Genomic DNA, 24,027 nt, shown 5'->3' with positions numbered 1-24,027 from the left:
AACATCTTCTATTAAACAAAACTGCTTCTTCAAAACACACACAAAGTGAATATCGTGACGCTGATTTATTTAGCTACTTTGACCTTCATAGTTGAATGGCATTTAATATGCAAAATGCCTTTTTTCCCCAGTTTTATGAGCAGTTTTTGACTGACCCACCCAATAATTGGAACGATGGATTTTACATTAATATCAACCAAAGTCATACCCACCCAACACAAATAAAACTGCACTGAAATGACCCAGAGGTTGCAATGCAGAACACACAGAACATATACATGTAAAAACCTCTTTTCTCATAAAAAAATTAAAATCGATATATTTAATAAATAATCAAATCTGCTTTTTAAAGAATCCTAACCAAGTCATATTGTCAAACAGACATTTACTATAATTTACCATTTATAACGCATCCCCCCATCCACCACATATGCTGTGATGGGCATTTTTTGTTTTATTAGTCTTTATTAGTTGTTTGTAAACATGATGATTTATTTGTAATAATATTTGATTGTTAATAATTATTATTATTTTTGACATTTCGTTATATTTATTAAATTATAGAAAAATATCACCTTTAATAAAAAAGACAAAAGAATTTGTATGTTGTTGTTTAAAAAGCAATAGTGTTTAGTTGGGTAGCATTACATGATGTTTGCGCAGCAATTGTATAAAGGTCCTGGTCATCACTCAGTGCTCAAGTCTGTCTGGGGTCAGAAGGCTTTTCCTGAGGAGTCTCTTGGGTAAATTGGCGCAGAATAATAATCTGTACGAGGGGCGTCTTCAGCAGGATCTCTAGCTCCTCCTCGCTACTCCCCAGGACACTCACTCCATTGACTTCCACCAGCCTGGAACAGAGATCCACCACCTCATATTTAGACTACTCAATATATTGCCTGTCCAACTGATAAATGAATAATCTTACATATGCTTAATGCATTACGCAGATGAATGTTCTCTACAGTTTGAGGATTATAGGTTTTGCAATGTGAAAATGACATAGGCGAATTCCAAATGGTGCATTTGCACCCTCGAAGGGCACTTAAGGAAGGGGAAGAGTCCCAGATAAACAGAAAGAAATGTTGTTTTTTATTACTTTTTTCGCCAAGTGTGTTCCAAATAGCTTATAACTGTTTCTCTCCTTTCAGAGTTATAAAATAAATAAAATATAGTTCTTAAAAAATAAAGCTTACATTTCTCTATCAAGGGCGTGTTGCTACATGAGATATTCAATTGATTAATAGATTTTTAATATCTTAGGCCAAAAAGGCGCCACTTTACCTACCTGCCAGCAATTAACAGTGCCAAGCACTGGCATAGAACCTGAAACCTTAATGGATCACATGAAAACTGAAAACAGCTTTTATTTAAAGTCATTAGTTATTTTTAGACAGTTATTCTGGAAATAAGAAAGTTACTTTTGGCCTTTATATTAATTCACAGACTTTTTACTCTGATTCACAAAAGTTTGGCAATTACCAATACATAAAGCAAGTCCCTTTCCAGTGGGTGCATGCGAATCTTTTTTTTTTATTTTTCTCTCTGGTTGGTGTTTACCACAAAAATGTTATCTCTTGCATGTTTATGTGTATGTATGGTTATCATGATGATAAGCTCACAAATGGAATGCTTCAACTGCAAATCCTTATATTCTTGTTTTTTTATTTTTTTATCTTTTCCTCTCTTTATGCTTAGCCATCCAAGTTTAACGTTTCAGTGTTTTCCTGTTATTCCCTCTGCCTTTTACAAATTTCCATAGCAACAGGGGAAAAAACACCAGTGCTGATGGAACCTCTGTGATCCTCTGCTCTTAAAGGCTGGAAACTTCAGGACGTCTCTTGGCTTGTTTTACGAGGGGCCAATTACAGGCTTAATTCATCAAAACATCTATTGCACTGAACTGACCTCTTTCATTCTCACATTCTTTCACATTTTAATTGTTTTTCAGGACCATGGCACGCAGGTTCTCGTTGGTTGAAAAGTTCACCTGAACCCGCCAACCCAAGCTAAAAATAATGCTTACAATTTTCATAAAATATACAAAGATTTGTTAACCATCACATTGTGGACGGTGATATTTACCTGTCATTCAAACAAAGCTGAGTATCCTCAGTATGTACCACCGTAAGACCCCGGTCCTCCCCTCTGCGTGCAGTGAATCCATAATGACCGTCTGGATTTTCCTTCATCTGGGTGGCCACAAGCATGACAGGAGACTCCAATGGGACCAGCTGAGTCAGAGATATGCTCTTCTGCTCCGCTCTCTCCTGCACACAAAAAACAGTCTCAAAAGCAGTGACTAGCTCGCGGGCCTCGCTCTTGTTTTATAGCGGCTTAACCGGAGAGCCAGAGAATCCTGGAAAGTGCGAGGTGTCATAGTTGAGTCTCCTGTGATCTGACCACTGTAAAGAAAATGAGCTGCGTTATTTCATGAGTCAGCTTTCTTCAACCTGAAAGACTCGGACGATATCCACAGCATGTTGAGTTTTTTAAAACATGCAGACGTCATTACTAATGTATTCCTTTTTCAGGAAATATATCTTACAAGTAAACATTACTGGAACTAAAAGTCTTGGATGTGTCAACAGATCAGAAGTTGTGTGTTTTAAAACTGTTTGTGGGTTAATCGTGCATGTGTCCATACATGTGTAAATAAATGACAACAAGGGGTCGCATTCTTTAACCTGCTGCTATGACTCCTGTTATTAATGTTAATCAAAGAACAAAAGAAAAGACTATGTCAATGTGTTTTTGTAGCTTTAAAGATAATTCTTCTGTATTAAATTTAGAACTTAGCATTGAAGACTGCAAAGTGTCTAAGAATTTCATTAAATTTCTGTATATTTCCTACCTGTTAGAAAAAAAGCTCTCATTTATACTGTTGAATGGCTATTTGTTCAATTTAAAGAAAGAACATTTAATTAATATAGAAATTTAAAATGAGAATATATTTAAAAACATGAATGTTGTATGTGCCATTAATAGAAATGAATCACAGAAAAATGTGTGATTTATCTGATTATTTTTCTTAATCGATGGACAGCACTAGTTCATATTTGTTGATCCTCTTGTGTCCTAGACAGATTTGCACATTTTGTGTATTTTTTCCAAGCCTCCTTAAATGCTTCGTAAAGCTAAGCTTCCGTTCACTTCTCAATCACAAGTAATAAACATGTATACAAAGTTCTTGATACGATATTAATTGAACATTTGAATGAATAGCAAAAACAAAATCTTCCCAAACTTTTGCCCACGATTTACAACTTGGTTGTCTTAGAGTATGCAAATAAATTTGCAGAACATACAATAGCACTTTATAGTTCAACTATGTATATGAAATATTCATTAACTAGCTGACATATGTATCTGGGTCAACCGAACCCAGAATAAATGCAGAATAAATGACAAGCGTCAAACTTTATCTAACAAGTTCATCACACGTCAATTTATAAGATCACATAATCCACACACCCCCAAACCAAAAACTGAGACAAAGACTGAACACAGGAAGTGGGATAGATGCAAAGCGATCGGATTTCTCCAAGTCCACAGCAGAAAACATGGGTGAGAGCTTGACGTTCTTGGCGTGTGAAAGCCCTCCGGCCACAGCTACTGCGCCTCTACCCAGACACGGGGACCAGACGGCTCGCTCACGCAGGAAACCACCCTGAGCCCTTATCACCCCACCTTCCAAATCCCTTGGGCAGGATGCAAAACTCAGGCCTAAAAATTGTTCCAACTGTTTATCTACCTGTTAGAGACCCATTTTGAGTCAACTAGCATGTGTTTCAAACGTCAAATTCCTCACATTAAGCGAGGTGATGGATTTGCAAAAAAGTTGATAATGGCAATAACGTGGAAAGGATAATGGAGAACAAGATGACAAATGAAAATGAAAAGAATTTATCTTGATAAATGATCCTTTAAACCGCAGAGGGTTGGGAGGAGCTACACGAAGAACAATCGGTTGAGCCTTTCTTGGGCGCACCTTCAGATATCCCCTCACTCATACTGTATGAGATAAGAGAGGAAACCATGCCAAGCTCTGGATTGTTAGATTGTGTCTTGCATGAAAAAGGTTTCCGGACTCTGTCATTAAAGTGTGGCTGTTATTGATGGCATAAAATAAAATACAGTTCTGTATTCTCAGGACCCTGCAGTTAAGCGTCACACAGACGCAGTAAAACGGCAACCTCAAGATGGACAATAAATCCCAGACAGAGCCACAACTATTAGCCATTTGGCCTTTAAGCCGGCATTAAAGCTCAGCACATTGACCGCCGAGACAACAGGAGGAAAACAGAATCAAAGTTAACCCAACTACCCAGAGCTCTCGTGCTTGGCAGCAATTGCAATATCTCCACCACCTTTCCCATGAGAATCGTGAAACCTAATCTGGAACTACAACCACGATCTCTGGCCCGAAGGGGAATGAGGCATATTTAAATTGAAATGAAAAAAATACGTTATGAATGGTTTCGAGAGGGTGGGGGTTGTATCATATTATTATTTAGAGGGGTTTCCCCTTGAGTTCCCTAAATTGAGATCTCACTCCTAAACAACATGTGCTCTATTTCCGCAGTGGCGGATCAAGAAGATTACGTCCCATCATGAAATATTTTCTTATTGTCAGGTAATGTCGGGAGGATAAATGGCAGCCTGCTCCTTATTAGGCCCGAGCTCGTATTAGTTCCCAGACTGCTCCGTGTCCTGACCTGCGCCTTCCCCCTGATTAGGTCATATGATAAACATTAGCGCCACTGCTCCGTTCCCACCAACACAGCACCTAAAGACTGTGGCCTGAGGGCGGCAACGTGACACGCTCTTTTCTTCCAAAGCTCCAGTCGGCATGTGTCCTTTCATGGCACCTCGTTAGGTCTCTACCCATGAGATGAAAGAGACACTTTAAAGCTGGACGGAGGTGAAAAAGAATCGACGGCACGACCACACCGTAGATAAATTTGCACTCGATCCCAAACTAGCATTTCCTAGCTTTTGAGCGGCGTAGTGGCAGATGGCTCACTGTTGTGGTTGCCAGGAAGACAAGTTAAATTTTCATAAGGCTTGAATATCTTTAACCAAGCATAAAAAATGTTCATGCTTCACGTGGATGAAATGTATTTTTTCCCTCTCATATGTACTTACATATTGCATATTTGAAAAGCCAAGACTGTCATGCTCACATTAGTACCATATGTTCAGCCTCATTCAAATGTGGTCAAAAAATAACCGCTGGCCTGCATTAACATGTCAACATTATATCATTTTATACTGCGGCAGGACACTCTGGGAAGCTCAAGGAACGTACATTGATCTCACCTCGGACTGGATCTTGTCTAGAGCTCCACGCAGGTGAGCCACTTGATGGTTAAGATGGACCAGAGTTATCTCTTCTTTAAACACCTGACAGTTCAGTCTCATCTTCTCCAGTAGCCGGACTTCTGCTCGCCTGAGGAGTAGGTTAAAGGGATAAATCAAGCATAAAAAAAAAAATACGCACCTTATGTCATTCCAAATCGGAATGACTTTCTGAATTCTGCAGAATGAAGAACGAGATATTTTGAAGAACGTTGTTAACCAAATAACACTGGTCCCCATTGAATTCCATTGTATGGACACAAAACCACTGAGACTCAAACTATTTTCTTTTATGTTCCAAAGAGAAAAGAGTTTGGAACAAAATGAGGGTGAATTTTTTATTTGGTTGTCCCTTTACTGTAGGCTTAGTCCTGGACAAGAAGGCTGATCTGGAAACATTTTCCAATGTTCTGTCACTGCCTGTCAAAGATTTGGTCTAGTTTCATTCTTGGAAAGGTTTAAACACATTTCTTCCCTTTCATTTTCTCAAATATCTCAGATTAATGTCATCCAAAAACACAGAGACTTGAAAGATTTGTTTGTGTTTTTGCCGGGGAAATAGCCAAGCTTATGAAAGACATGAAACACAAACAATAAGCACTTCAAGTAAAGTGCCTTATCAGGTAATTCATGAGAGCCTGGACATATTGATTCATGACGGTATGTTCACACACTCGTATCCATTCCTGCTTTCAATCTATCCAGCACGAAAAGATGTCAGAATAAATCAAAGGCCGTAAGGTTGAGAAAAAGCAGGAAACTACTGGGCGAGACCCACGCCGGCTTTTCCTTCAAACACTCTGGCTTTATTTGTACACCTCATAAATTAAACAGGTACAGATTCCCGTTTCACACAGTTTACTGTTTTCACATTAAGACATTTTACACATTTGGTGCTTAAAAGAAATTGAGTCTAAGCAGATTATACCGTGGGATTTATGGATTCTTATAAGTCATTCTCTTTCAATGTCACAAACAGAGGTATAATGTGAACTTTTAATCAACACGTGTATGTTTTGTATTTCGAGCATTGCTTTAGTAAAACATTATCGGAACCACAAAGATGCAATATGTTAGAGAACTACCCGAAAGTCTAACATTGTCATGATAAATCCAATCATATTACAGATACACAACATTCCTGGAAAGATGAAGATCATACAACAACTTACTCAGAACCTAAACTACGAGATCTTTGGATTCGCCAAAGCAACCCAAAGCACTGACGCCAAAGAAAAATTAACTAAATGAACTGTAAACACTTAACAGAGCATCAAAAATCACAGGATGCAGACTCTCCACAATGAGAAAATTGCGCTCAAGGCATCAAAAAACCAGCTCTTGCTCATCATCCGCTCTTCCTTCCTCCCTTTTAGAAGATGCAATGGATCATTATCCAAAAAGACAAATGGATTAATCTTTCCCACTGCAATTCCCATGTGATAATCCCATATTACTGCCTAACTGCCACTCATTCAGTTTTATCCGTAGGATTGGTATGTTCTATTCAAGAGCCGTTTGGGTGGATTTTTTCTGTTTTTAAGCGCTATAATCGGGTCCCCGGTCAATCTAGCATCCCAGAAAATGTGAAAAACAAGATCCCAGTAAGTTTGTTTTGATGAGCCTTTCCCTGTAATCATGTGAGAAATCAAGCTATTAAAATTTATCTCCTGTTGTGACGTAAAAGCAGGATCTTATTATAATATTACCGCCCCTTAATCTACACAATTGCACCCACGGCGCTGTCACCATTGTTGTTTTTATAAGTGACAGTGGTGTATATGTGACGCCATGGCTTAAGTTCGTGGACAACATGCATCATGAAATGTCCTAACCTCGGAAGAGACAGGACTGGATGTATTTTATTTGTAGTGGAATTCCACCAGAAACCATAAGTAAAAACCTGCTTGTTTGGGCGAATCACTTCAAGCCGGAGTGCTTTATCAACCTGGGACAGTACAAGCAGGATTAGCTTCAAAGATGTTCTTTAAGAGGAATCGAGACTGACTGAATGAGACAAAGCTGCTGATGTAAGTAATATTTATCAACAGTCTGAATTGTCGTTCATTTAACGTATATATAGGAGGATAATGTTAGCATTTGATAGTGAAGGGAGCTAAGTCAGTCATGGGCTAAATAGAACATTCAAAGCCTATGTTAAACTTACTTATATGTTATTTGGCAATTGGGCACTTGGAGTTTAGCTGTATGTATGTTAATACATTATGTGCGTTAATATGTTCACTGTTTATAATCACATCATCATTGCATTTGCAAACGCATTATAACTGATAGGTTATTGGTGACATACTTTTTCTTTTCCAAAGGTGCAGTGATCAGATTCTCTCTGAGTATTTGAAGGCTCTTTCTTTTACTCTGCAGATTGTTCTGGGCTTGACTGAGACGATTCTTCAGTTCCAAGCTGTCCCGTTGTTCTGTCTCCATCTCTCCCTCCATCTTCTTCAGCTCTGAACAGAACGCCACCAGGCCATGGTAAATCTCCTGAACCTGGTTATCAAACAAACAGCTCTATAAAAACATCAGGTCAAGTCATGTGAATTAAATAGTGACTGATATTTTCTTGAATCAATCCGATTGGCTTCCATCGGACTATAATCCGAACTGTCCAAACTGGACAAAAGGAAAATTTACCTGTAATATGACGTTTTGAAGTGAGGCCACTTGTTGGTTTAGATCTAGAATCTTTCCTGCATTGTTTAGATTTTTGTTCTGAAAACCAGAACAAATAACGGCATCTGCAGAATCTGGATCTTTCTGTGCTTCCTACAAGTTTTGACAGGCAAAAGTTGAATTAACCAAGATGTGATGTTTGCCCTTGTAGTCCCACTCTACATTCTAATCTAGAACATGCTCTACAATGTGATTCTGTCTATTGTACCTTTCTACACAAGTGAAGCTCGATTAGTCTGGTCTCTGAACCAGGCAAATCTCCAATCTGCTGCTCTGGGGAGAACTCATCTGAACCACGTGGAAAAATACAGACGGTATGTAAAAGTAAATGCACTGTGTAAATTCCATAGCACTTAGAAGCCACAAGCCATATATGATTCTCCCTGAACGTAAGATTAAATGCCTGTTCTTTTCCAACGATGACAAAAGTTAAAACCCTAAAAACAATACAATAAATTGGCCGTATGTTGGTTTGGTTTGATTGATTGGTATTACTCATTTAAAGCTTTTTTTAAAGTATTTTGGCACAAATTAATGGTCAAATATCTCCTAAAAATATTGGTATATTATATATACCATATTATATTATCATATACTTAATGGATAGATCTTGATAAAAATATTCCAGTTACTGTAACAGTCTAAACTGCATCGTTTCGAGAAATCATAATATATAAATAAAAAACACTTTTTGAAACTTCTAATTTGTCTACAAAACATATTTGCATTTGTATGTACAATATATATACAGTATAATTTTTTATGTGAGACCTTCTTTACTCTTTAGGTTAAAATGATCTTTGTCCTCATTAATTCCAAGCATCCTCAGACAAGACTCCATCACTCTACCCACACTAGTCTCTTTGGGTGTCCGCAGATGAACGACTCGTTCTGATGCTAAATCAAAATAATAATAATAGCATTAATATTTTTCAAAACCTTAAAAGTAAATTGTATATAATGTACTGTACACAATGATACCATTGATTGTAATTTCCACAAGATGCGAGTTCTTTTGAAGTTTAGCGCTCTGTTCATTTTGTCTATAAGATAAAAAACATAAAAACATTTTGAATAATGTAACAGTGTAAGAAGGTCACTACTGCTATGGTAATGAAGCAGGATTATGGAATCAAAAACTTCGTCTAAAAAGACTACCTAAGTTTTAATGAGCATCTGTTCATGTTGATGCTGTTAAGGTGAGGAGAGGATGTTGACTTGGTTATAGACACCAAAGCAGCTGTGAACTTCTCAACATTGTGTGGTCCAAACCTTTCTGTAAAGACACAAAGAAATCGAAGCAGGTCAGGCAACCTGATTCAAGTTACATTACAGTTTAACACACACAGTTTTTATATGTACTTTGATTTGAATTCAAACAATAATGGTTGTGTATGATACCCAGGAGGGCGTCGAGTCTCTGTGTGGTGGAGTTTGGTGGGTGTAGCTCATTGTAGATGGCAGAAAGCAATCTCTCTCTTTCCTCCAGGCTGGACAGTTGAAGGATTTCAAGGGTGTCGAGGTCAATGGAGGCAATTTGAGATCCACTGAGTTCCGCCTCTGTAGGGTTTGAACCAACCAAAGCCACAGTATTACAATTAACATCTATCTAAACTTTTTCTTCTGAGAAAGAACATTCATGGATCTCTAAAATAGCTCTTTATTGGTTTGAATACTGTACAAATAACTTCTGCAAATCATTAGACAGAAATGGTAAAGGTCTCTATGGGGCTATATTAGCTGTTAAATGTTGTTTTCATGTCTTTGAAAGAGGACGCCATGGAAATAGCAATAACTTATGAGTGCAGATGAATAACACATAACCGGAACGGTTATTGGTGTGTGGTCTGCGCCTTTGTCTCTTTAAATGTTTTGTAAAAATTAAAAAGGGTTGAAAAATGACAAAAACAAATGTGCTAACTGTACTTTACCTCTAATGAAGGGGAGACATTTCTGTAGACCAATATTACTAAACCAAAGGCAGACCCCTTCTGTGTTCAGCTCTGCTAGAGTTTTGGCACTTTGCCCGTTAGAATTCTGCTATACAAACACGCAAAATAGATACAAATGACTTTTAAAGGTCATGGCATGTATGCATACAGTTGCATCGACTTGAAAAAACTGATCGAGAACATACTGTTCCACATTCAGCACAATGAAGGATGTATTCACACAAAAAAGACCAATTCAGAACATTCCACCATAAAAGACAAAAAAGGCAGATTTCATTTTAATAATAGATTTTTATTAAACCACAGATTTGTCAGCTCTTCTTAAAGCCACTGCATGCGTGTACTTCCATATAGCCTAAAGTAATAGTTTTTTTCCATAATTTTACACAAAAAAGCTAAAAGTAGCGTTACCTTTTTTGGACGTTCTTCAGTGTAAACCTTTGACTGGGGAGTGTAGGATGCTGAGAGATGGAATACAATAATCATGGTCAATTAAATGAGAATCCAAATAAATATGAATGCACATATACAATTTTATCAAGTTATTGTAATATAATCTGTTAATGAAGATTTGGTTTGTTTAAGGTTTATCTTGAAGACTAAAGTTGTTTGCACATTTGCGTCCAGAATAAAAAAAAATATGACTTCACATTGTGTCAATCACAATAACACACTGCGTGTAATGTGTGCAAACTTCTTAAGGACCAGATTCACTAACAGCTTGCGGCAGCGCTAATGCATTTTTTGCCTTAAAAATGATTTACTATTGACTACAAACACGCAGTAAAAATTTGCGCTGAAATTCCGTGGACAGAGATGTTTTTGCAACTTTATGGCCGTAGAGCATTTAAATGAATCTTACAACGCAATTTACTAAGGTTTGTCATTGTACTGACAGAAATGTCCACTCTTTTGAGTGCGCTGTAGCTCTATTTTGCCCTGTTTAGTAAATCTGGTCCACAATAACTGTGCAAGATCTAAGATCACTTCACGTCATTACCGACAGTAATCCTTCGTTGCCGTGGTGGCTCCTCATCTTCAAGAATGTCATCTCCTTCCTGGCCTAAAGAGTTAGAGGTCCACCTTCTCTGCACTGTATCGCACAAACTACAGGACCTAATGACGACTTTCTGTGAATGGAAGCCAAATAAAATCCTGCTTAAATGTTTAAATCTCCTTCAACGTCATATAATTGTTTGAAACAATGTGACATCACCTTTTGGTTTGCTGTCATGTTCATCTTACTGCTAAGAGGCAGTAGCCTCAGTTCTTCCTTTAGTAACTGGTGACTGCTGGCATCTTTGTTGCTCAGGTCATCTAAATGAATAAAACAACACATCAACAACATGTCAGACTTATCACCCCTGAGTTGATGGGAAAGCCGTTACGAATGCAGAGAACTTTGTCTGGGTCACTGAGTCCATCTCTGGGAAACAAAACAAGCAGAACTTAATGCTAACATGGGAAAATGTGGTCTCAAACTCTAGTCTGCATGCTACAGAACACCATATTTGGTGTATTGGGCTTTAGGACCACAGCTGAAAGCTTGGTTGGAATTTGTGTCAAATTAATAACATCAGCCGGAAACAGCTACTTAATCTCTGTATGCTATTGCTAATATTTGATCTTTAGAGAGGAATGACAGAGTTTGCTTTTCGCTGTGATTGTTATTTTGGACCTTGCAGTATCAGTCAATGATGATTTATCATGAGTCTGGTCAACATACTTTGAGATACATGCCAACACACACTCTGTGATCGTGAGGGATGTTGCAAAACTGGGCTGGCAGTGACTAAAAGGACAAACGAGAGGGCTGTCTGGCCAGTGGCATAGTTTAGTGACCAGTGACATGTTATGTTTTCCCACAGACAGCAGACATTCTTACATTCCCATAACCACATTGCGTTCTGTAACCCCCTTCCCTTTCTCGTCTAATGAAAAACAAACAAGAGCAGGGAATAGTCACACTGAAATGAGGATCTTAAGTCGATTCTTGGTAATCGTATGCGTTTAGCATCAGTGTCATTTCCAGACCAGACCGAAAGAACAATTCAATTCAAAGAACAGACTTACAATTGGGTTAACATAAGAAAAAACAATCAGTGACGAATTCATCAATGGACACAAAGAAGCTTTTCAAACGTATATTTACAATGTGCACCAACTACAGAACTATTTAACTAACCAACCAGAAGTTAACAAAGTTTACAGTTAAGTCAATAAATGGTTAACCACCATGGAAAGTCTTTGGAAAGTATAAAACAACTGCAGTCCAATGGCAAGTATGCACAAAACTTTTAAAGAATAGACATTGCAGAACGGTGAATGCTGCCAAAAATATCTTGCATCTTGTTTTAAACATTAACTTACTTAATTACTAGATTTTCTTTAATAAAAAATGAAAGAGAGAGAGACCATACACACTCAAAAGGAAAATGCTGTAATTTTACATGAAAACTTTACACAAAAACAAAAGTGTACATTTTAAAGCTGTGAAATCAATTAAATATATTGTTTAAATTGTGGTAATGCAAGTAAGAAAATTAAGTAAATATTTTTATTATAATTAGAAAAAATATAGATTGTTTGTTTTTTTATTAAATAAATTTATTGAAAAAAATTCTCTCAAATTCACATTTATTATTTATATTCCACTGAAAAAAAACAGTTAAATAATTTAAAAAAATTTAATTAAGTTAACATAAATTCACATTAATTATTTTAGCTTGTACAAGGTGAAACGAAACAATGTTTTCTTAGGACTGTGCATCACTGATCATACCAAGCATGCTTAGTGCTACTATCGAAACAAACCTATTTGTAAGTGCTCTCTGTGGACTTTTTGTTTTGTAAAGGTTTTCTACAGTTTAACCAGCAGACCGCAAAGTGACATTTTGTTCAATTTTATAAGTGTACCGTATTTGGATAAAATTACAATAAACTTGACCGGACTTGAAAAGCTAGAGGAGAGAGTGACTACATTCCAGTGAGACATCCAAGTAATTTGACATTTAAATGAGAAACGATCCAACTTGCGAAACCGTCCTATTTAAACAACAGAAACCTTCTTTGTAAACTTGCACTTAACTGAGCTACATTAATTAAGTATATTTAGCTAGTAATTTAATCTATTTAAAAAAAATTGCTCCCTCGAGGCAAAAATTAGGCAATGTTTTAAAGGCAATGTTTTAAAGTGTAACATAATACACAGTTTGAGCTAAAAATGTCTAGCAGATGACAAGAAGCTTTTGGGGCACATTACATGGGCTGTGCAGACTGTGACAACCATCTGATGTTCTAGAGAGACATGTGAACAGCCAGTCTCAAGACCTGAACAAGATCTTTTTGCATATAACATTCTCCTTGTATATTCATACAGTTTATAACCACGTGGCTGAAGGAAGTACAGTACTGCAATTTAAAAGATCGCAGTGAGAGAGGCCTTGGGGATCGTGGGAAGTATCTAGGTCTTTCTGCCTTGCCAGCTGTTTCCCCCGTCTCCACAGGGCCCCCACTGTACTCAGAAACTGTGAAACACGGCACCAGAGAACTCATTTTCATTTGAAGCAAACTCACTGGACTTCTGGAAGAAGAAATTACGAAGGCACTGAAGGGCTAACGTGATTAAATCTAAGAGAAATTCACCTGTGTCATGCCTTTAAATATGCCACATGGACCACTGGAATGCAATGCTTGGGAATAGGTCATATGACTTGACACTGGGGAATTCTGGGTACAAAAGCACAGACACCATTGTCTCAAACAGACATTTCACCATTGGTCAAAAAACGGCACCATGGTTAGAACACTGACATGAACTGTGACTCAATGGGTGTCGATTCTCTTGACCAAACAATACGCTTCACAGAAACACTTTACAGTAAGATCACTTTACAGAAGGGTCTAAATAACTTTTCTCAGAGGCAGTGAGTTGTGCACGATGAGACCTGTAATGTGGCATGTCCACCCACACCTTCTGACATGTGCCCTTTCAGAAGAAAACCACACCTGAATGAGGGCTGCGTATCTCCAGGAAAATCTCCAGTCACACAAGATGATGAGTCAGTACTCAGGATTTCAAAGAGACATTTCCATGATAAAGAAAGTCCTTCTCAAATGTGCAAATGTACATACCTTCTTGAACGGAGAGTTCACCCATAAAAAGATAAATCTGTCATCGTTTACTAATGCTCTAGTGAGACCTTTATGACTTTCTTTCTTCAGCAGAACACAAAAGAAGATATTATGAAGAAAGTTGGTAACAGAACAGCACCAGCACATATTCACTTCTATACGGACAAAAAACCAATGCAAGTCAACGGGTGGCAGTTAACAACATTCATAAAAATATCTTCTTTTGTGTTCTTCAAAAGAATGGAAGTGATACAGGTTTGAAATGACACGAGGGTGAGGAAACAATGATGACATAATTTTCATTTTTGGGTGAAGTTTCACTTTTAACCATACAGTCAAAGGATCTTTATAAAGCATCAATTTCTTACATTTTCTTAATTAAAAAAACGATTCCCACCATAAAGAACCCTCCGAAAAGTTCTTTGGATGTCTATGGCATCCTATACAGCACATTTATGTTTTAAAGAGTTAGCCATTTAAAAGGTAGTAAAAATATTACAATAACTAAATGATAAGATGATTTTAAGACCGGTTTGGGACCTTAATATAACAAAAAAAGTTTTAAACAAAAATCAACCCCTGAGACACGACTATGCCTGGAAGGTAGAACCTATACACATCAACATATTTATAGATCTCCATCAAGCATCATATTTGGTCACATTTTAATATTATAATGATTATCAAACTTTTAGGAAACACCTTAATAAGCTATCCGTCATATTTATTGCAGTTTTCACACAGTGTGAGTTAATCACATTAGCTCCAGGCACAGATGATGAAAATATTATAAAGATTCATCATAAAAACAAAACAGACTCACCCAAATTATGTTCTGTGAACTGTAGCAAACTGACTCCAGTATTGAGGCTTCCTGCCAGAACAAACAAAAGAACTGACAGGTTCACAAGAATATTGAATGATCGAAGCAAAACTGCCCTTCAAACTTATAAAAAGATGCAAAGAGGCTCTCCACAACGCTGTTGAATGAAACCTTACTTTTGCGTGGGTATTCAGGAAGCGGGGCCACTTGAAAAGTACTGCGCAGAAAATAGATGGGGGACTTGTCCACGCTGTTCTTCTTGGTCTTTGTGACCTCTTGGGGATCCAACTCTGGACTTTCTTCATCTTTGGTGCCACAGGTACCTTCAAACGCTACATCTTGGCCTATTTTCTCACCATCTTCACTCTCTTGCTCTCCGGTGACTGCACTGCTGATGCTATCAACTCCTTCGCTGCCCGACGTTTGCAACTGAATCTCTTCTTCCGAATTCAAGTCGAAGAATTGATCATCATCTACTACATCAGAAGGTGTGGGCGGTATGAGATTGATGAACGGTGGTGTAAGAGAATCTAGAAAGTCTTCCTCATTGTTCCCCACATGAGCTCTGTACTGAAGCGGTAAAGAGAGGAGAGGTGCAAGCTTCTTCTTCAGTGCCGCTCTTTGGCACGTTGACACCGAACTGGCAGAACGACCTATGATGCTCTGTTGAGGTGGCCTGTAGCGCTCCTTTTCAGAGAGGATAAATCCGGGGTTGTCTATTCCCAAATCTTCAATAACGATATGGATGCTCTCATCATCCACCACATCTTTGGGATTTTGTGGATTATCCTGATCACATTCCAAGCAGTCTTTCTCACCTCTTCGAATGCAAAAGCAACACAGAAATCGTTGCACCCTGGAACGTCGGGTTTCGGTCTTGTTTGTTGTGTCCATTGCTATTGGCTCGCCATTCCCGATGTTGCTCAAAGGTTCACTAGAAAACTAAGGAGATCACTTGGCTTTTTACAGCCTTATCACTTATCACCAAACAGCAGCAAATGGAAAACAGACCCATCCCAAAAGCATCAATATGCAAGCCTCTCATCGAAACCCTTCCACGCCATAAAAAATAAACCCTTGGTAGGTTGTTGCTTAGCAGTGCCCTGAAGGAGAATAGGATGAGGATTTATGCTTTGGCCCAGATGAATACTTGAGATGAATGCTTGTTTCAATTAAGGGCCTTTCATATGGAAAGCACTAAAACAGACCTGCCCTCAAAGAGAAGTGTGAATAAAATTAAGAGTGCGGTGTGTACTGTACCTTAGAACATCTGACCCTACGAGATACCAAAAAAAAGCATTTTATGAAAAACCACAAACAACTGTGAAATCTTGCTTTTTCTGCTTTTCCATGCACAGTTGTAGTGGTTGTCTAAGCATTCTCGATCACCTGAACCACAGGGTTTCAAAACTGCAATTCGTAACTTTTTCCGTTTGGAGAAAAACGTAACCTTTCTTTCCATACTGTACTTAGGTGGTTTCAAATTTAATAATGTCAAACATGACATTTCGAACAAAATCCGACTCGGCAGCTCAATTTATAAATCATTATTACAAAAATAAAATTACAAAAAAAATATATATTACAAAAAAATATACAGTTTTAATTTTCTACAAATGAATGCAAATAGAAATGTTTTATTTGAAAATTTTGGAAACAAATTGTTAGTAGTTCACAGAATGAAAAAATGAATTTTTATTTAAACAAATACCTACAAATTGTAAATTGTGAAAAACTGAAAATATTTTTTTTTAAATCTGCGGCTTTATGTTCAGAGAATACAACATGAAATTAAAGCTTATACAATTTAAGCGATTGCTATTGCATACACATTACATTTCAATGCCAATAAAACAGTCTGCAACCTCAAATCATAGTGTTTTAATTATAAGCGCTGCCTTTGGGCACAGTGGGACGACTGAGAACTGTCAACACTGTTTCAAGGGTTCTATGCTGAAAAGGTTAGCATGCCCCAGTGGCTTTTTCAAGAGTGAGTTGTTGAGCCTCTTGATCAAAGGCACTACCAATTTTTATAAACATAGCAAACGCAAGCATTCATTGAAAACAAAGCACATGTCAGAAGAAGGATGACACATAAAGTTACGATAAATGTGTAGGACAGGAACACTTTGTAGGTACGGTATGTCAGGGCCTGCATCACGTGACCGAGCATCTGTCATAACCAAAGCGCTTAAAACAACATCTCAATGTGCACTGACTAATGTAACTAACATTGACACTCGATGAAAACCACACAATAGAGAAAGCCAGTTGCTCCGCTCAGAAGGGCTTTTGTATGGAGTTAGAATGAAAGATGCACACCGACTTCACTTACTGGTTTATCTTAATCACTTGGATGAATAAATATTAGTTTATTTCTTTGTTTATATTAGTTTAGTAATTGCATGTTGTATACTAGTGTATATTTTAAAGGTCCAGTGTGTATTTTTTTGGACGATCTACTGACAGAAATGCAATATAATATACATAACTATGTCTTCAGAGGTGTATAAAGACCCTCATAATGTTGCGCTATGTTTTTATTACCTCGGGTCCCGTTGCATGGAATTCACAATGTTGTTTCTACAGAAGCCCAAAACAGACAAACGTGTTTCATAAATATGCTATCTCCTTCGGCAAAGAAGCAAAATGTGACCACATCATAGTTCTGTGTCAGCCACCGAAATGCTTCGATAGGTAGGGGTGAGGGGTGGAGTGAGTCGTTGGTTGCGATTTACAACCTCACCGGTAAATGGGGCTAAATTTCATACACTGGACCTTTAAATCATACAAAATATAAAAGGTACGAATAAAAAATCTAATACATTGTTTATGTAATGCTGTAGATTTGTTAATTTTATCTTAAATGTGCCATGCGAATAACAAATATTATGAACTATGTAAATGTTTTGATCCGCTGTTACTGTAACATGCAATTACACAAATCCTTCCAGTGAGTTCCAACAGAGAAAACCCATGACATGCACCAATATAAGAACCTCTTTTTGGCAATAAAAACATGAACTCGAAACATCTTGTAGTTTAATCTTCATCAAGCAGGCCTGCTTTAGCAATAACAGTAATCGGCTTGCTATTAAGGAAACTCTGCATTTATCAGACTGCAGTTATCTGTCAGAAACCCAGTCAACACAAGCTGACATGTTCTCCTTCAAGGCTGCAGTAGCTCTTAAACATTTAATAGGATTGCGCACCTTTTAAAAACTCTGGGTAAAAGCTTTTTCTTTTAACCCCCCTCCATTTTTCCTGCTTCCAAAATCCAGTGTAGACACATACCAGACGGTTAAAGACCAGCAATCCAACTGGGGTCTCACGTCAGGAAACAGGGGGGGTGGGATACCTCTACTTGATCCGTTTCTATAGACACACAGTAAAACATAATATTACATATGTCATTCAATTGGGTTTAAAGGAGAATGTGTCATATTATATTTTTAAACAGTCTCCTGAAGTAAGAATAGAGGAATAGGGAGGATTCCCTGCAGTTACCACAGAGTGTCACTATTGTGTATATATTGAAGGCTGCTGTTAAGATGGAAAGGGGTACATTTGCATGTTGGCATTCCAACTTTAGGGGCTTTTTACTAAAGAAGCCCAAAAATTATCAGCAAAATAGATAAGGCAAGTTATCTTGATCAGGTTCTTGGATTAGCAGTTCTTACTGATGTTTCTATTTAAACAAATTTGACAAAATCTAGAGAAGATCATATTGTCTTCCTCTGCAAAACTTTCACCCAAAAGCGTTTGTCTAGAACTGTCCTTTCAGATTAGACTGTTTTTAGCAAAGATCTTTAGTTTAGCATGATAAAGTTGCATATATTAAGATATATCAACTGACACACACTTGATCAGTTCATGCTTTCCTTAAAGGGATAAAAATACAAATTGCCTCCTTATTTAACCACCATGGTGTCTTTCTTAACCTGCATATGACTCTTTCTTCTGTGGATCACAAACAAAGATATTTTGAGACGGGTCAAGGTGGTTTTGTGTCCATACAATGGAAGTCAATGAGGCCCGGTGTTGTTTGGTGACCAACTTTCTTCAAAATATCTTCTATTGTGTCCCGAAGAAGAAAGAAAGTCATACAGGTTTGGAATGATATGTCGGTGAGTAAAATGTAAAATAAAATTCTTGGTGTACTATTCCTTGGAGAACAAACCCCCTAACCTTGGTGTTTATGCCATGCTCTGGCAGTTAACACCTAGAATAAAAATGTAATGGTTTAACAGAACAGGGTGCACAACAAGTGAAAAAGTGACATTAATCATTTTAAGGGGTGACTATACATCTTATATAATGAGATTCTCTTAGGGACCGGTCCTAAATACATGCAATAAATACATTCCTCATGGCAGACGAGAGGGGTACTGTCTCCCTTTCCCTGTTTCCCAACTCTTTTCTTGCGAAGCATGTTTTCTTTTTGCTTTGACTGCACCCGCCATCACAGAGAGAAAGAGAGAGATCCGGGAGAAGGCCCCGAGTCCCAGCCAACAACAACAACAGTGAGCTTCAGCACTGTCAGAAAGAGCTCCTCACTGAAAGCTTCAGCGTGCTTTTTAACACTCTCCAACATATTGAACATTTCCTGTGCTCCTCGTGTTTCTTCGGGGCACTATTCTGTTCACGGTCACAGGGCGCGCTGGGATGTTTGGCCACGCCCACTTGGTTGAGACTAGCTCCACGAATCTCCACGTTTTACTCTTCTATTTACAGTGAAGTTTAATAGCGTTTTCCCTAATATGGCTTTTAAATCTTCTTGAATGTCACCCATCTGGATGGCAACATGATGTTGGCACCAGCTCACATTGAACTGACAGAGACCAAGATAATAAATAAATATCCCCAGAACTTGTGTGTTTAGATTAAACATACGTGTAATAAAATGAATTTGTGATGCAGGATTTAGAGAGCTACTGAGATTACAAAAATGTTTGCCATTACCATACAGTAAGAATGTCCTTTTTGCAGTGAAGTGACTACCCCTATAAAGGCACAGAGACTCAAACACGGGACTCGACTCGTGCTCTTGGCTCAAGTTTCCCCTCCTGGACTTCATTATAGAAATAAAGGTGGAGTTGGTGCGGTATGGGGACAGAGGGTGAATTTTTTGGTGTGGTAAGCAGCTGTTTATCTTTTGTGTTGTGATTAAGGGGATTACATGAACATATGCTTCCTTTTCTCTAGATTTACTGTGCGTTGATGTAAGTTCCTCTACATGCTATTTGGACAGTGTTCAATGTATTTCTCATTGAACGAGATGGTAAATAAACTATGTACCAGGCTTTCACAAAACAGCTGGAAAATAAGAACGTCAATTGGGCCAAAATACATTTTATATTGCTTAGGAGGGCTGACATTCCTTAACTACTCTGATTTCTCAGTGTCTACTAAGAAGCTTAAATTTAAGTGATGTTTATTCGTGTTCTTTACAGACATCATTCAATTTGCGAGAAGCTCCTGACTCGAAAATTGGAGCAACCGTGGCCAAATATTTGGAGTTCCCCTGGTGGCTGAACCTTAATGACTACTGCATTGAACACTCTATCCAAATAATTGAGAGAAAGGAGACGGAGGGGACGGAGGGAGGTGTTGACCTTGGAAACCTCTTTCACCTCTCCCCCTTTAAAGCCCTGTGGCTTCAATCCCTAATAAATTACCCACTGAAAGCTGGAGACCACCAAAGTCAAGCTGCAGTTTTGAAATACAGAGCTGTAGGACTGCGTGTGTGTGTGTGTGTGTGTGTGTATGGTTTTCTTGTGCACATTGTAGTTATTTTTGTTGGTTGAACTTAAAAATGGTTTCCTTGAATTTTTAAGTTAATTTAACTTAAAACTATTAGTTATTTGCATGGAGTTGACTAAACATGTGGAGTTGACTAATATTTTTTAATTTAATTACCTCAAAATTTTAAGGCAACCAAGTAACTTATATTTTAGTTGAAACAAAAATATTTTTTTACAGTGTGTGTGTTAAACATTTTGAAGTCATATACTTTATCCAAAATACTTTTTAATCATATAAAGGATATTAGGTTGTGCATTAGACAGGCAGATATACTTAATTGCTAGAATTAGAGTCTCCCTAGAATAAAGGATATCATTATAAGACTTGGAGATAATCATTCATAATTTCATAAATTGTTATATAATTATACAAATAAAAAATATGATACAATATCAGAATATATTATTATAATTATAATTGACATTTACATGAATAAATCATTTGAATTGTGAATGTTAAACAACAAATTACGATACGTAAGATTCTGTTTGAACACAAAAAAATGTGCAACAAACAGATTGCATAAAACTGCATGTACACTGTCACTGTCTCTCTATGGCTTTGTTTAAAGACAAGGAATAGTTTATTTGGCCCTTTTTATAAGCAACCATGCAGTTCCCACACCCAGTGTGGTTGAAAGTAAACCAATCCATTTGTCTTTAAATGAACTCACTGGCACTCTGCAACCAAAGTGTTAAGATGACATGAATTAATCTTGCTCTCTCTCCCTCTCTCCTTGGTTTGCCCACCGTTTATCTTTTGATAGAAGGCACACTTGTCCCGTCAACATCAGCATTATGCGTTTCTTTTATCAAGCCTGCTCTTTTATTCAGAGAAAAATAAGAGAAAGAATGAGAAGGAACTGAGAGGAAGTGAGGAAGGGGGGCCGTGGCACATGAAGACCTGATTTACAGGATGTGGGTGGCTCAGGGCTCCTGATGTGTCCCAAACCCTTTCCTTTACACAAGTTTAAACACACACACACACAAACACACGCTTACACCCACCCACACACACACACACACACACACACACACACACTCAATGGCATTATGAGCTGTAGTAGAAGTCTTTCGCACCAAACCACAGCTTTCTACAAACTTTCCCATGGGAATTGCGTTTATGACCAGCAGTCCCAGTTTAAAGACATAGGTCCACTCTTATCAAGGATTCACAGGCTAAGATAAAAAAGCTTAAGCTCGAATGATCTTTTCTTCCCAAATCCGATGTAATTTACAGTGGACATGAGGTTGAGAGGGAAAAACAAGAAGTGCAGGAGCTGTACGGAGGACCCAAATGGGGTGAGGGGGTTCTCTCTGGTTTCTGTGGTAACCGGGGGAGAGCTGTGGTCTACTCAAAAGTCCCATTGTGGCAAACAGGTCAAGTCATTTTTATTTGTCTAGCGCTTTTCACAACACGCTACGTTTAGAAGGAGCTTAACAGAAAACACGTTACAAGTACAAAGAGGGAGGCGAGAATGCAAATGAATCTCTATGAATTTCTTAGGCATCACTGTCAGCACCAAAATCTTTAAAGTCGTCCTTATCCTGACATAATAAAAACTACATTCAAATCTAAAATGATAGAAAATGTAATAAGGTAATTCATTAAAAAGAAGTAAACATTCAATTGAATGTGAACTGATGTATTCTTTGTGCATGTGCTCGGTTCCATTCAGAAAACCCTTCACTCTTCAATGTGTGGCTTTCAAAGGCACCAGCAGCGAGTACACAAGCCTCAGGGGCACAATAGCAAACTACTGGCATGAAGTTCATGCTCTCGCCCCCTCAAAGCCCATTAATGGCCCTTGCGCCTGAGCTGCCATAGAAATCAGAGCAAATTAATCGCAACACTTTGAGAATGGGCCGATTAGGTGGAGAAGAGGAAACAATGGGACATCAAATATGGCAAGCGGCAGGCCGGACAACGGGCCGGTCCCCACCGTATCCCTCCCAGCTGCCCTGCAGACTGTCCCCTTTCAATCATGCCTGACCTATTTCCAAGACACATGCATGTGTTTTCCGTCAAGCTCCATTGTATGGACGCCCAATAAAAGAGCCACTAGAGTGTCATTTGGACTGTTGCTTTCTCAGTTCAATGCTCTTTTGAAGTGTGGTGCATGAAAGGAATTATAAAGGTTTAATTGAGTGTGGCAATTGATTGGATGGCCCATATTGATGAGAGCAGAGAAAAGCGATAGGGTAGGACACCTCGGACTCACAGAACGAATGAGCTTTGATGAGCAGATGGCCGCACGGCTATTCTTTGAGTTCCTTTCCTTTACAACAAGCGCCCCATGGTGTCACGAGTTTTTCATGATGGTATAACTGACACGAAGTGGATCTAATCCACGAGTCTGCTGGTTTTATGGTTCAAAGGTTCTCATGAATAAAGCTGAGAGGAGGTTCCCCTCCAGCATGGGGCCTTCCGACAAACCTTGAAGGGCCTTCAAATGACATCCCAAATCAGACTGTACCTCAGCTCGAATCAAAGTAAAAATCTCCCATTAGAAACAGTTTCCAAACTAACTGTCAGTTTGATCTCCGTTGTTGTGGTTTTCACAACAAGCCCCATTTTTAGTTCTGAAACTTGTCAAGTTAAAGCACAGGAGGAGCAGTGTGGTCAAGTCCCAAAGTGCAAGTTTGCCTTTTGAAAACAATACAAATACCAAAGGCAGAGCTATTTCATCGAACCAAAAGCTTAATCGATGTAAAAAATTGTTATTCCTAGAATAGTTACTTATTGATGGTACAGAACTCATATTGCATCATGACACTTTCACATTTCACACGCAGACTGATTGTAGTTTATTCAATATCTCTAAGTGGGAAACATTTTCAATACTTATGCTGTTAGTATGATTGGGAAATCTTTGAGAGATGTTTTCCTTCTTTAAAGTCATAACTAGACTTGTGGCATGCTGTACAGCTGAGGAATGTGTTTACTCACACTGAGTGGGTTTGCCAAGTGTTTTACAAGACAAAAAAAAAACATGACATTATGCCAGCGCCAATAAAAAAGAAACTGTGGGAAAATTCTCACAGAGGGGCATCATGTGGCTATTTTAGTTTGTTTATATTTTTGCAGTCTGGGCAAGACACGGTATGACCTTTTGTTTAATAATATTGCAATGCTGGAGAAATTTATAAATTCAACTTTATGTTGAATGTCTGTTACCTAAATTTCATTTTCTGTACTTATGTTAAGAGCTTTGAGATGCTTCTTTTAAAGTCGCTATATAAAATAAAGTTATTATTATATTAT

General features: G+C 38.0%; 1 protein-coding gene across 1 annotated transcript; it reads right to left on the bottom strand.

The window, feature by feature from the left end:
• Positions 1–634: 634 nt before the first annotated feature.
• Positions 635–15,852, bottom strand: LOC130431964 (uncharacterized). Its single transcript, XM_056761179.1, has 16 exons — positions 15,135–15,852; positions 14,959–15,009; positions 11,218–11,318; positions 11,002–11,131; positions 10,413–10,462; positions 9,981–10,089; positions 9,451–9,609; positions 9,208–9,325; positions 9,031–9,092; positions 8,821–8,946; positions 8,258–8,337; positions 8,011–8,142; positions 7,670–7,866; positions 5,320–5,449; positions 2,083–2,267; positions 635–848 (listed from the first exon to the last, which is right to left on the bottom strand). Exons 1-16 carry the CDS (start codon positions 15,850–15,852, stop codon positions 698–700), a joined length of 2,499 nt encoding a protein of 832 aa, XP_056617157.1. The 3' UTR covers positions 635–697.
• Positions 15,853–24,027: the final 8,175 nt, after the last annotated feature.

The sequence above is a fragment of the Triplophysa dalaica genome, chromosome 11, assembly GCF_015846415.1.
Source record: "Triplophysa dalaica isolate WHDGS20190420 chromosome 11, ASM1584641v1, whole genome shotgun sequence".
Taxonomy (NCBI): Eukaryota; Metazoa; Chordata; class Actinopteri; order Cypriniformes; family Nemacheilidae; genus Triplophysa; species Triplophysa dalaica.
This window is presented reverse-complemented; position numbering and strand designations above follow the sequence as displayed.